Raw genomic sequence first — 13,656 nt, forward strand, 5'->3', positions numbered from 1 at the left:
GCCTATTTTATTTAGCCTATTATACAATGAAATACAAAGACAGTTATGTAAAATATTATCACAAATCTTGCAGAAATTCCACCTAGATTGAAGACACAGACATTACGCCTACTTAAAAGTATGGGTAAGTGTATGCATCAGGGGCATTGCCAGAACTGCCATTTTAGGTGGGCCCAGAGTTAACCTGAGTAGACCCTTCTCATCCCCATACATATACACATACAATATCATTTTTTTAACCTTCCCCTCTGCCCCTACATCCATCTATCCCTCTCTCTTCCCTTCCAGTCCTTCTGTCCCTAGTCATTTGTCTTCATCGTTCTCCTTCTCCTCCACCTCAGTCCTATGACTCTCTAAACCTCCCTGCCTCATTCAGTCTACATTGGAGCCATCACCACAGTGATTCTTCTAGGCAACCTGAGCGGCCCTCCAGGCTTCCCTCTACTGCATCCCTGCAAGCGAGGAAACAGGAGATGACATCATCGAGGGTAGGGACGCAGTAGAGAGAAACCTGCAGGGCTAGTGCTGTTGCCTTTAGGAATTGCTGCCAGCTCTAAGGCATATCAGGTGAAGGGTTGGTGGTGGGGTTTCAGAGATAAATGGGTAGATGTCAGGCTGCGAGTGGAGAAGATGGAGAAAGAGAAATGTGGCGTTGCCACTGGGTGAGGTGTTTTGGGGGCCCAATAAACCACTAGATTGGGTGGGCCTGAGGCAACAATGGGTAAGCCTGTGCCCACCCAGGCACATCCACAGCTATGCCACTGCATGCATATAAATCACCCTGCCCAATTCCTTCTTTGAGCATGCCTACTATACAAGTACATACTGGTGTGTAATACTTTTATTTACAGGTGAATAAGGAATACCTTCTGCACATGGAGCCCAGCATTGCACAGCTGTAATTTGAGTTATACGTGCATCACTCTTCTCTTGTAATCATTAAATTTCATCTGCCCAAGTTCCCAGTCTTCCAAGGTTCTCCTGCAATTTCTCAGATTCTGCATGTGATTTAACAACACTGAATAATTTAGTGATACTTACAAATATGATCACCTTATTCATTGTTTCCATTTCCACATTATTTATAAAATATGTTAAAAAGCACTGATCTCATTATTGATCCTTGGGGGTACTTTACTGTTCAATTTTTGCCATTGAGAAAATTAACCATTTAGTCCTAGTCTCTGTTTCCTATCTTTTAATCAGTTCCCAATCCCCAACAACACATTTCCTCCTATCCCATGGCTTTTAAATTTCCTAAAGGAATCTCTAATCCTTTCTGAAAATCTATGGAGGGAATTCATCAAAGGATGCTAAGCGGATTAGTTTATAATGGACACCTTTAGTGGTTAGTGTGTACTAATGTGTTTGGGCTCACTAATGCGCTTAGCGCCTTTTGATAAATTTCCCTCCCTATATCAATTGTTTCACACCTTTAAAAAAAACTTCACTTGGCTAAATCCACTTGGCTTTGTCCCATTAAACTAAGGGCTAGATTCATTAACCTGCCCAATCAGGCCCGATCCGGGCAGGTCCGACGAATTCCGTAAGATAAAATATGCAGATGGGGACAATCAGAGGAATGCCCCCATCTGCCTGCACGGATCACTGTTGTGTGATCCGTGCACATGCGCAGACCATCTGTAGATGGTCTGCGCATGCCTGTCCGAGCTGCGACCTTTTTTTTTTTTTTTAACTTAAAAACTAGACTTCGGCTCCTTGGGCTGGCTGGAAAAGCGCATAATGCTACAATCCATTCTAAAAGCCACCTCTTTTAAACTCCCATTTTACTGGCAGACGCTCCTTGAAGATCATTCCCCTCCCCCAATTCCCTTTATTTCTGGGGCAATTTCTACCCTGGATGGCAAGCACTTCCAAGGCTGAGTGCCATGGAGTGATTGTATTTCTTGCACGTGGCTCCACTTGTCTACCTTGCTTTTCAGTCCTTGCTCACTTTGCAAACGAGGCCCCAAAGTAATAGTTTTTAGCCCTGTGAGCCCGTGGTTTTAACCCGCTTTAAACCCGTGGGTTAAAATCATGGGCTCACCGGGCGGAGAAGGGCAGGAGAGATTCAGGGAAGGGCAGGAGAACGGTGATGCAGCGAGCAGAAGAGATTCAGGGAAGGGCAGGAGAGATTCGGGGAAAATCGAGGCAGAGCAGGGCGGCATTTGTGGGGAAGATCGGGGAAGATCAGGGCAGCATTTGGGGCGAGCAGGCAGGAGAGATTGCAGGACAGGCAGCAGGGCTTCCAGTTGGAAAGACGTTTTTGACTGGTCCCTAGCAGTCGCTTCTTCAGTTGATCGGCCAGCCCAGTTGGATCAGATTGATTGTGTTGTGAATTGTGTCCCTGCCTACTTTGCATGCGTTTCTCCTAATTTGCATGCATGGATTCAAAGCGGATTGCAAGAGAGGTAAGTGAATCAGGCCAGAGGGAAATTTTGTCGTAAAGGAGTCGCAAACCGATCGCTACACGATTGGTTTGCTTTGTGAATCTAGCCCTATGTTCAGTAATCTCGCTTTATATAAAATACTGACCACTTTGTAAGCAGGTAAAGACCAGTGCGACCTTACTTATAGTTTTAGGCCCTAAAAAAATAAAACAATTTCTCAAATGAGATGCTGAATGATAGAATTCCATATGAAAATGTTTACTGTATGTGTGTACAAAGTAACAGAAACTAATTCACAATACATCTGAAAAAGGAACTGCTAAAATATTTTCAAAGTGTAAAATTTACACTTTTATTATCTCCTCCATTTTGGCTGAACCCACAGTGTGTTACATTAATAGCAGGGAGAGATTCCACAGTGAAGGCCAAAAGGTATTTTAAAAGTGTTTTCCCTGTTAATTTAATCCACTTCATTTCTTTGCTCAAAAAAGCAGAGACTGCATGGGAAGGTCCAGGATGGAATCCTCTTTGCTGCTCTCTACACTGTCCCACCTTGCATGCAAAGTCAGAAGAAGGGGAAGATGAATGAAAACATTCAGGCTGAGCAAATGCTTTCTCCGTTAGAAGGGAAGTCACTTTGGCTCTGCTGTGTGAACATTATCTTCTTCCTTGGTGGTCTGGAGCCAGTCCTTGCTGGCTCTAGCAGTTCACCCCAAATTCTTACCCCAATGGGTCTGTGTAGCACAGTGCACTCTGTGTCTGCACTATTGAGATGTTGGGACTTCCCAAGAGTCAAGCAACTATCTCACAGAATGTTCTTTGCCATGGCATTTAAGGTCCTCACTTTAGCTACATCTGTTACTTTGGTTGAATATTCTGAGGTAGAGAGATGCGTTCCCATTGAAACACAGTAGTTTCTGTTAAGGAAAGAGACAACACGTTAATATTGAATTGCAAGATGCTACAAAATGTTATCACTGCATTATGGAACACCTAAATCTCTTATCACCCTATGTGAGCTGCAGTCGTCCTACAAGTCGAAAGCAGGTTGCAAAGACAGATTAATTCAGGGTTTACCAATCTTTTTTGGGCTGTAACCCCTTGTAAATGGGCAAATAAAATTTTGTAGCTCCCCAGAGGTACAAAATAATAATGCACCTATAGAAAGCCTACCCAAGTCATGATCCAAAATATAGGTTTTGTGACCGTATTTGGGGTTCCGACCCACAGTTTGGGTTAAATTATGGATTAATTTATTATGAAAGTAAAAGACTAGTCTAGGATAAATGACAATGATGTGAGGAAGGAGTAAAAGCAAAAATCAGTTTAGTGAGTCTTAGGCATATAACCCTCATCCTACTAAAAAACACAAAGTGTGCCTTAGGCCCCTTATCAGTGTATCAGTGTCAGGATTCAAACATCCAGCTCCTAAGTACAGCAGGGACTAGAGTGCTACAGCTGTATAAATAAAGGTGTGAGGGACATAGGAGTCAACTTTTCAAACTGATTGGGGTTGCTATACTCAAAACACATTGTTCCTCACTGGATATAGTGAAGAAGTTTGCTCAGTATTGGGGTGTTCAAGTACCCACAGAGCTAGCGAAAGAGAAGAAACAATCATTAAGTCTGTCAGACACATTCTGCTTCCTTAGGAAAAGAACAGATATGTCTTGTCTCTTCTTCTGAGAGGAACCAGATTTTTTCTCCTTAGTGAAAGGCTGAAAAATAATTTCCATTTTAAGGGTTAACATGATAAGAGCTGAAAAGAATGCCTACCTGAACTTCATACCGGAGTCTCTGGGTGAGCGAGCAGAACAGTGGAACTCCTGAACACCTGAACCTTCCAGAATTCTCTGCAAATTTCTCTCAGTGATACCGCCCCCTAGGGGAAAGAGCACAGTTTGACAGCCAGCATCGACAGTGGTGAATTTCATATAACTAATCCACACCTACCAATTTATTCCATGTCTCTAGTGATTGCTATTAGTTATTCTAAGTAATTTCATGACCATTTACATTTGCTAGCTAATGTATCTTGAAGTCATCTCAGACACTGAATAGAATATTTTACAATATGTGAACAGATCTTTATTTTCCTAATGAGACAGCGCTACTGGAAAATGGGACTGCAAGACTGACATCACTAAGAACCCTAAGCAAAACAAAACCAAACTAATGACCTCTAGTAATACAAATTCTACAATGGTACAGCATGCTGTTATCTTGCTAGCTAAATTTAACTTTCTGTTATTTAGAAAACACCATCAAAGTTGGTGGAAACATACATTAAGAGGCCAAGCTATATCATATAGGAAGGAAGGAAGGAAAGGTTTAGCTTGGCTTCTGAATTTAGCTCATGACTTTTCTTTTTCAATTGTAGCTCAAGGCAAGATACATTCAGATACATTAGGTACTTTTCTGTCCCTGGAGGGCTCATTGTCTAAGTTTGTACTTGAGGCAGTGGAGAGAAGTGACTTTGTCAAGATCACAATGAACCTCAGTGGGATTTGAACCAGACTGCTCTGGTTCCCAGTCCACTGCTCTAACCATTCAGAAAGCTGTGTGAGAGTCAGAAAAAGGTCATTAAGCATTTAGACAATGCTAAAACTATGTACCAGTAATGAAACTGCATTCTTAACATATAGGGCTCCTTTTACTAAGATGTGCTAGCGGTTTTAGCGCGCGCTGCATCGCCACGCGCGCTAGACGCTAACACCAGCACTGAGCTGGTGTTAGTTCTTGGTGCGTAGCACGGGATTACCATGCGCGCGCTAAAAACGCTAGCGCAGCTTAGTAAAAGGAGCCCATAATTCAGAAAAAGCTGTTAGAAAACATTATGTAAGTGACTATGATACATTTGAGAAGGATAGTTGAAGTAAAATAGCAGAATAAGAAAACACAGACAGAAGACATTAGACAAAGTAACTTCCAGTAGATGCACTTGTTAGGAAACAGGCAGACTTAGGACATCTACAGATAATGCAACCAGTAGGGCTAGCAAGAGTTGCATTAGCATACCGATAACAAATTAGTAAGAAGGCTGAAAGCTAGTGGATACTTAGGATAGTATATATAGTTCATAGACAAAAGCGCGCAACGACAAAGGCGCGCCGACAACCCAGCGCAGACAACTGAGCGCAAGGCGGAAGTGCGCCAAAGAAAACCAATATTTTAAGGGGCTCCGACAGGGGATGTTGGTGGGGAACCCACCCCACTTTACTTAACAGAGATCGTGCCGGCGTTGTGGGGGGTTGTAATCCCCCTCATTTACTGGAAACTTAACTTTTTCCCTCTTTTTTAGGGAAAAAGTGAAGTTTTCAGTATAATGTGGGGGGTTACAACCCCCCAAACCTCCCACAATGCTGGAGCGATCTCTGTTAAGTAAAGTGTGTGTGTGGGGGGGGGTTCCCCCCACACACCCCCATCGGAACCCTTTAAAATACTATTTTTCTGCGGCGCGCTTCCACCTTGCGCTCAGTTGTCTGCGCGCCTTTGTCGTCACGTGCTTTTGACCTGTCACCAGTATATATACTGAACACCTTTATCACAGAAGATGAAAAGAATGGATCACTGCACTGTAGCCTTACTTATAACTACAGGCCACTGCTTTACATTTCTTTGCAATGAAAACATGATCTATCACTACTACTGTAACTATTTCTTGGCTGAATACCCCAAAAGTCACTGACTCTGACCCTAGGCAGCAGTGAGTCACACAGGTGATTCAGCAGCTTGTCCAGCCATAAGAAGGCAAAATAATAATAACAGTTTATATACTGCAGGACCGTGAAGTTCTATGCGGTTTACAATAATTAAAAGATGTTACAGATTGAATGGATTTAACAACGTTCTGCCAGTTAACATTGATTGAAAAATGCTACAAATTGAGTGGCAAGAAAGCAGCGTGCCATTTCTCTACAACCTCTATGACTGGTGAGCCTAAATACAAGCCTAGTAACACATCCCAATGTGCTGGGAACCAGGAAAACAGGGTTGACATCTCAGTGTCCCCCTCCATCACTCCATATGATCTTGGGCAGATCATTTATCTCCTATTACCCACTTGAACTGTAAACTCTATGGCGATGGGAATTATTGTATCTAAACTCTAGTAATGGTTTCTGTTGCCTTGGGCATCATTTGGAAAGGTGAACACAACGTCCAAAAATGAAGTAATCCCACAAGCACAAGGATTGCTGCCGAGAGTAAATGTTAGTGCTGAATCCAACAAAATCTTCAGTGATGTTTTTCCCCTGGATAAAAGATCTCAAAGAACAATTTTCATCTCAGATATTATTAAACGATATTCCCCTTCAACAAGTAAATAAAACAAAAATATTGGGAGTAACTTTGGACCAAGAATTAAGCTATCATAATCAAATTAGTACAGTTGTCAAAAATTGTTTCAACAAATTGCGACTTATCAGATCAATAGCAAAAGTTCTTAAACCAGAAGCACTTAATATTCTCATCCACTCCCTAATCATTTCTAGGTTAGATTATTGTAATTCTTTATACTGCAGCATAACTCATAAAGAAATAAGAAGACTACAAATAATACAAAATACAGCTATAAAAATTATAACAAACTCAAAAAAATATGATCATGTTACACCTCTCTTACAAGATGCATACTGGCTACCCATTATACACAGAATTACGTTTAAAATCGCATTATTAACATTTAAAATCCAACAAACACACGAGCCATTATTTCTGGACAGATTACTAATCCCTTATTCTTCACTAAGGACGCTGAGATCAACGCAACAAAACCTACTAACTATTCCTTCTTTAAAAATAATTGGGACAAGAAGAAGAACTATATTTTCTGTACAAGCACCCCAACTGTGGAACAGTTTACCTATTTACTTACGGAACAAAACATCACTAGTCAAATTCAAACGCGGTCTGAAAAGCATTCTTTATAAAGATGCATTCAATACATAGATAGTAATCGTAATAAACACAATACTTGTTCTTTAAAGGAATCAAATGAGCAGAACATCAATATAGAAACTATAAGTGTTTTTATTCTTAATTCTCTTTTTTTTCTTTTCTATCAAATTATCATTAATATTAATCTGGATCTTTTTACACTCTTTATATTAAAATTTTTCCAATATTAAACCGATTAATTATTCCTAATATTACACTTCCCCTACCCTTATGTACAAACCTTAATTGTTCTTTTTTTTTTCTTTTTTTTATTAATATTATAAATTATTTAAATTGTATTTCCACCTTTTACCTACTTGTTTCAATTTGTATTAATAGAACATAATGATTAGTCTGTATTTTGTCTTATTTGTATTTGTCATCCCTGGTTTCTATTGTACATTACAATTATGTAATACGCATTGAAATATTTGATATTGCGTAAAATCAAAATTTAATAAACTTGAAACTTAAGGAGGGGCTGTAGTAGTTCACAGTATTGATATGTCTGTACAAAGCAGCTGAAGATGTACTACCCTCTGGACAGGCTTTGGATTGCCACATTCCAGCTTTTCCAAATACAGCAGCTGTGATGGAAGCTCCTGAGTGAGAAATAGGAGGATAGCTTGAAGCATGGTCTCACAATCTGCAGGAAGATACTTTAAAGAAGAGATAAACAAAGAGAAGCATAAAAGCAATGCTGGGGTAGTTTCTAGTAAGGAAAAGGTCCCAGATATATGATATTACCTGGCATTACTATGATCCTTCCTTTTGCCTGAAAAAAATATATGTATTTATGGTTTAGTTTATCTCATAAATTTAAAATATTCCACACTCTTCCCTTCCCCCCCACCACGATGAAAGTCAGTAGATAAAAGAGATTATAAATACAGTATTTCCTTAGCTGTTCTCTTATACTGTAAACGGTAACTGACCTTCAGAAATGACCATTTTAGGTACAGCCATTCCCAGTTCCAGCTTCAAGACAGACAATCTTAAAGGCCCTTTTTTTTATCTATAATGTCATACTTTAGCTCTGTCTGTCATGACTGAATGGGTGAAAGTTTAAGGTAAATGCCGAGTAATGCTGGAGATAATGACACGTTAGAAAGCAGCCTTCACAAAGACAAACTGCTGGGTCTTACTTTTCAGCAAGGAAGTGTCATTCACCTGTTCTACAATTCTCTTGATTAGTTGAAGCCCCTCTAATGCAGAGCTGTCACATCCACTGGTAAGGACACGTTCAAACCCTAAAGAAATCAAGGTCTCAATCGCCACCAGGGGATCATGAACCATGTCAAATGCTGAAAAGGAAAATAGGACATGTCACACTTTTTCCCCTTATTTATTTATTCATTCATTCAATTTCTATACCGTTCTCCCAGGGGAGCTCAGAACAGTTTACATGAATTTATTCAAGTACTCAAGCATTTATCCCTGTCTGTCCCGGTGGGCTCACAATCTATCTAGTGTACCTGGGGCAATGGGGGGATTAAGTAACTTGCCCAGGGTCAGAAGGAGCAGTGCGAGTTTGAACCTACAACCTCAGGGTGCTGAGGCTGTAGCTTTAACCACTGCACCACATTCCCCCAGGCTGATCAATTTATGGATTACATAGAGAGGCGCCAACATCAGCGGCTTGCAGGAGATTAGGGTGTCATAATTTATTCCTCAATTAGAATACACATTTTTGTGCATATCTTTTGTTTCATGAGTAAATCAAGGAAAATATGTGTTGTTTACCTGCAATTACATCATTTTCTTTTCCAGAGATGAATTTAAAAAAAGATTTGACATCGATATGTGAACATTTCTTAAGAAAGAACTGAATATTTCATGGAGTGTCCTAATTTTTTCACATGAATGTAAATGAAAAAAATGAAACGCGCGAGTGAGAAGGCAAAGGCTAAAACGAAGAACATTGAAAACATGGCTTCTTAGCTCCACGGAAAACTAAGAACTGAGGAGCTGCGCGCCTACGTCGGATGGGAAGGTACTCACGCATGCGCAGTGCGGTCAGTCACAAACTTTCTAAAGTTCTTAAAGTGCTGGTGCACTTGTACAGCTGTCCGTACTGGGGCTCCGTGCTGACGTCACCCATATGTGAGAATATGCTGCCTGCTTGTCCTGGGATAATTGCGGATATGTTTCTGCCCTGAAGGAGGCCACTAGACCACCAGGGTTTCGAATGTAAGCCCAGGGAGGGCCTACGGGTGGGGAAAGGGTGCAAAGAGTGGTTAACGGAGTGGGGGCAGGAAGTTGTTGTTCCAGCCAAAAATGCACTGGAAATGAGTGAAAGCAGTGATATATAAATATACAGAGAAAAATATGAAGACAAATGTAAAGAAAGCCTCTTTAGCATAAAAACTCGACTGCGTGCTCTGTAGGCAGAGTTCATCACATGCCAGCTGATGATCTTAGCTCCATGTTAGGTGACTCACCACGATGGAAGGTTACTGGCAATGGACGGGATACAGCTGAAAATAAATAGACAAGAGAAGACAAAATCAGTTCTCCAGCATTGGAAGAAAAAAATGCCCAAGCCCCCCAAATCAAATCTTGCATTAACTCATAAAGGGATTTGCACTTTCCCCTCAATTTGTTAGTCTACAAACAATCTGCCCAACTGATATCTCATATCCGGGGGCTCTTATTAATGGCAGTGGTTATTAAAACTTAGAATTTTGCAGAACAAACAACACTACAAAATTCAGTCTTGTTAGTGATTAACACTAGCTGGAGCCATGATGTGAGCTGAAAGAAAACGGGACAAACCTTTAACTAAAGAAGAGTTTCCCATTACTTCTTCAGTATCCTAGCTTCAAAAATGCCAGATATAAAATGTTTTTTAAGGACTTATTTTCTTATCAAGCAACTAAATGGTGGAAAGCTCTCCCATTAGATATTAGGAAGTTAGATAACTGGCGCTCAGGAAAGCAGTGAAGACATATCTTTTTAATCTTTTTTGCCAAAGCTCTGTCAAAAGTTTTTACCTGTTTAAATTGTAACTCCTGGTGTAAAGTTCAATCTCTCTATCTGTAACCGTATTGAACTCTGCTGGGTAACTATGGGATATAAGCGCATGTCGTATTATATTGTATCGTATGGAAGACATACGTCCCATGCCTCCAAGGGTAGCACACTTTCTGTGGTCACGATAATGGGGTCAAGGCCACAGAATGTGTGATAAGCACTGTACTAAAGAGAAGGTCCAATCCCTAAGCAGGGTGAACTTGGTGATATTTGCTTCGTCTCTTTTAGACAGCAGTCCATATCACAACACATATATAAGAGCTGAAGTAGGTGGGCTCACCATAGACCTACTCATCCACATCTGTAAGAGATAATGGTTACACTACAGAAACCTAAAATGTACCAAGACTGGAGAAAAACAATTGAAATTCAAAGATATCCAACAAAGGTCATTTTCTGAACTATTTCCTTACCTAGGAGCTCCATGCATAATTCTGCATCAATTCGCCCATCTTCTGTCAAAGCCCCAAACACAAGCCCATCAGCGCCATGAATTTTAGCAAGACGAATATCAGCTTTCATTACTTCCACCTCACGATCTGAATACAGGAAGTCCCCTCCTCGTGGTCGAATCATCACAAACACAGGAATCTGAATGTATTGCTTGACCACCTGTAGAACACCTGTCCAGATCACAGAGCAAAAAACAAAGCACATAGGCAAAAGAAAAACACAGAAACAAAGAAAATGATGGCCGATAAAAACCATACAGCTTATCCAGTTTGCCTATTTAGTTCAATAATCCCTTCCTCTCACTAGAGATTGTTTGTGCTTGTCCCATGCTTTCTTGAATTCAGATACTGTCCTCATATCCACCACTTCGCTGGGAAGTTGTTCAAGACATCCACAAACCCTCTCTATAGAGAACTTTCATAGAGTACATCGGAATCTGCCTTCATATCAACCTCATCCTATGAACCTCATTCCAAAGTTTTCTTTCTTTAGGAAAAGAACCACATCTTGTGTATTTATGCTTGGGAGATACCGGTATCTGAATATTTAAATCATATCTCCTGTGTCCTCCCTTTAAATATAATACAAATAAATGTATATTTCACAAGTTACCAATTTGAATTCTAATGAGAATCATAAGAGAGATTTTGAAAGATTAGGTTCTTACTTTGCTAATCTTCTTTCTTTTAAATCCACACTCTATTCCTGGACTAATGGGCCTTTTTCCCATAGAAACAGACGGCACATAAGGGCCACGGCCCATCCAGTCTGCCCACCCCAATAACCCTCCCCTACCTTTCTCTGTGAAGAGATCCCACGTGATGATCCCATTTTGTCTTAAAATCAGGCACGCTGTTGGCCTCAATTACCTGTAGTGGAAGACTATTCCAGTGATCAACCACCCTTTCAGTGAAGAAGTATTTCCTGGTGTCACCGTGCAGTTTCCCGCCCCTGATTTTCCACAGATGCCCTCTTGTTGCCGTGGGACCTTTGAAAAAGAAGATATCCTCTTCCACCTCGATAAGGCCCGTGAGATATTTGAATGTCTCGATCATATCTCCCCTCTCTCTGCGTTCCTCGAGTGAGTATAGCTGCAGTTTATCCAGCCGTTCCTCATACGGGAGATCCTTGAGTCCCGAGACCATCCAGGTGGCCATTCGCTGGACCAACTCAAGTCTCAGCACATCTTTGCGGTAATGTGGCCTCCAGAATTGTACACAGTATTACAGATGGGGTTTCACCATGGATCTATACAATGGCATAATGACTTTGGGCTTACGGCTGACGAAACTCCTATGTATACAACCTATGATTTGTCTAACCTTAGATGAAGCTTTCTCCACTTGCTTGGCAGTCTTCATGTCCTCACTGATGATCACCCCTAAGTCTCATTCTGCTACAGTCCTCGCTAGGATCTCGCCATTAAGGGTTTAAGTCTTGCATGGATTTTGGCTGCCAAGGTGCATGACTTTACATTTTTTGGCATTGAAACTTGGTTGCCAGGTCCTGGACCAGCGCTCCAGTAGGAGTAGGTCGTGCACCATACTGTCGGGCATTGACTTATCGACAGGCACTGTGCTTTTGTCTGTTGTGTTCTTGCCTACTACATTGCATAGTTTGGCGTCATCGCAAATAGCGTTATTTTACCTCAAAACCCCTCAGCCAAGTCCCTTATGAAGATGTTGAACAGGATCGGGCCCAAGACCGAGCCCTGCGGCACTCCACTGATCACCTCCGTCGTTTCAGAGGGGGTGCCGTTCACCACCACCCTCTGAAGCCTGCCTCCAAGCCAGTCCCCAACCCATGCCGTCAATGTGTCTCCCAATCCTATAGAACTCATCTTGCTCAACAACCTGCGGTGTGCTACGCTATCGAATGCTTTGCTGAAGTCCAAGTATACGATGTCCAGGGACTCCCCAACATCCAGCTTCCCCGTTACCCAGTCAAAGAAGCTGATTAGGTTGGATTGGCAGGACCTCCCCTTTGTAAATCCATGTTGACGGGGATCTCGTAGATTCTCCTCGTTCAGGATTGTATCCAATTGGCGTTTAATTAGAGTTTCCATTAGCTTGCTCACTATTGATGTGAGACTCACCGGTCTGTAGTTTGCAGCCTCTGTCCTGCATCCCTTTTTGTGGAGTGGAATGACGTTAGCCGTTTTCCAGTCCAACGGGACTCTACCTGTACTAAGGGAGAGATTGAAGAGCGCTGATAGCGGTTCCGCCAAGACGTCACTTAACTCCCTGAATACCCTGGGGTGTAAGTTGTCTGGCCCCATCGCTTTGTTAACCTTGAGTTTAGACAGCTCACAGTAGACAGAGTCTTGAGCCCCTTCCTTCTTACCTCAGGACTGCCTCCCAGAAAATCAGTTGCTGACAATAGCAGCCAGAAACATCTGTAAAGGACAAAGGCAAGAGAGTGGGGTACGGGGACACTCCCCGACAAGTAAGTCAAATCTGCTCATAACAAGAAATGTAAAACAATCAAACAATTGAAACAGGTCATCAAACATTGGAAACCTTAACAACAAAAGTAACAGTGCTGCACAGAAAGGGAGCGCCGAACCGAGGAACCCCCCCAAAACAAAGTGCTCTTAGGAAGGCTGGTGAGGAAATCGAAATCCAGCTTAGCTGTACTTGCAAAGGCAGACAATCAGCAAATCACAAGGTGGGTTCCAGGAATAGAGTGTGGATTTACAAGAAAGAAGATTGGCAAAGGTAAGAATCTAATCTTTTGTTCTTGTACAATCCCACTCAATTCCTGGACTAGTGGGACGTAACAGAGCAGTCCCTTAGAAACAGGGCGGGACTAACGAGCCTGCTTCCAAAACAGAGGAACCAAA

General features: G+C 41.6%; 1 protein-coding gene across 6 annotated transcripts in view; it reads right to left on the minus strand.

The window, feature by feature from the left end:
• Positions 1–1,693: 1,693 nt before the first annotated feature.
• CUTC (cutC copper transporter) overlaps positions 1,694–13,656 on the minus strand; it is a 41,433-nt gene continuing 29,470 nt past the window's right edge. For 4 of the 6 annotated variants that reach the window (XM_033943331.1, XM_033943332.1, XM_033943325.1 and 1 more), the window contains 6 exons: positions 10,775–10,984; positions 9,770–9,805; positions 8,499–8,632; positions 8,076–8,103; positions 4,167–4,272; positions 1,694–3,307 (listed from right to left, as the gene is read on the minus strand). In XM_033943331.1, the coding sequence (XP_033799222.1) occupies positions 3,196–3,307; positions 4,167–4,272; positions 8,076–8,103; positions 8,499–8,632; positions 9,770–9,805; positions 10,775–10,984 (626 nt within the window). In that variant the 3' untranslated portion in view covers positions 1,694–3,195. The remainder of the gene's footprint in view (positions 3,308–4,166; positions 4,273–8,075; positions 8,104–8,498; positions 8,633–9,769; positions 9,806–10,774; positions 10,985–13,656) is intronic. The other 2 variants (XM_033943326.1, XM_033943329.1) reach the window with 1 other exon arrangement.

Source organism: Geotrypetes seraphini, chromosome 4 (assembly GCF_902459505.1).
Source record: "Geotrypetes seraphini chromosome 4, aGeoSer1.1, whole genome shotgun sequence".
Classification (NCBI taxonomy): domain Eukaryota; kingdom Metazoa; phylum Chordata; class Amphibia; order Gymnophiona; family Dermophiidae; genus Geotrypetes; species Geotrypetes seraphini.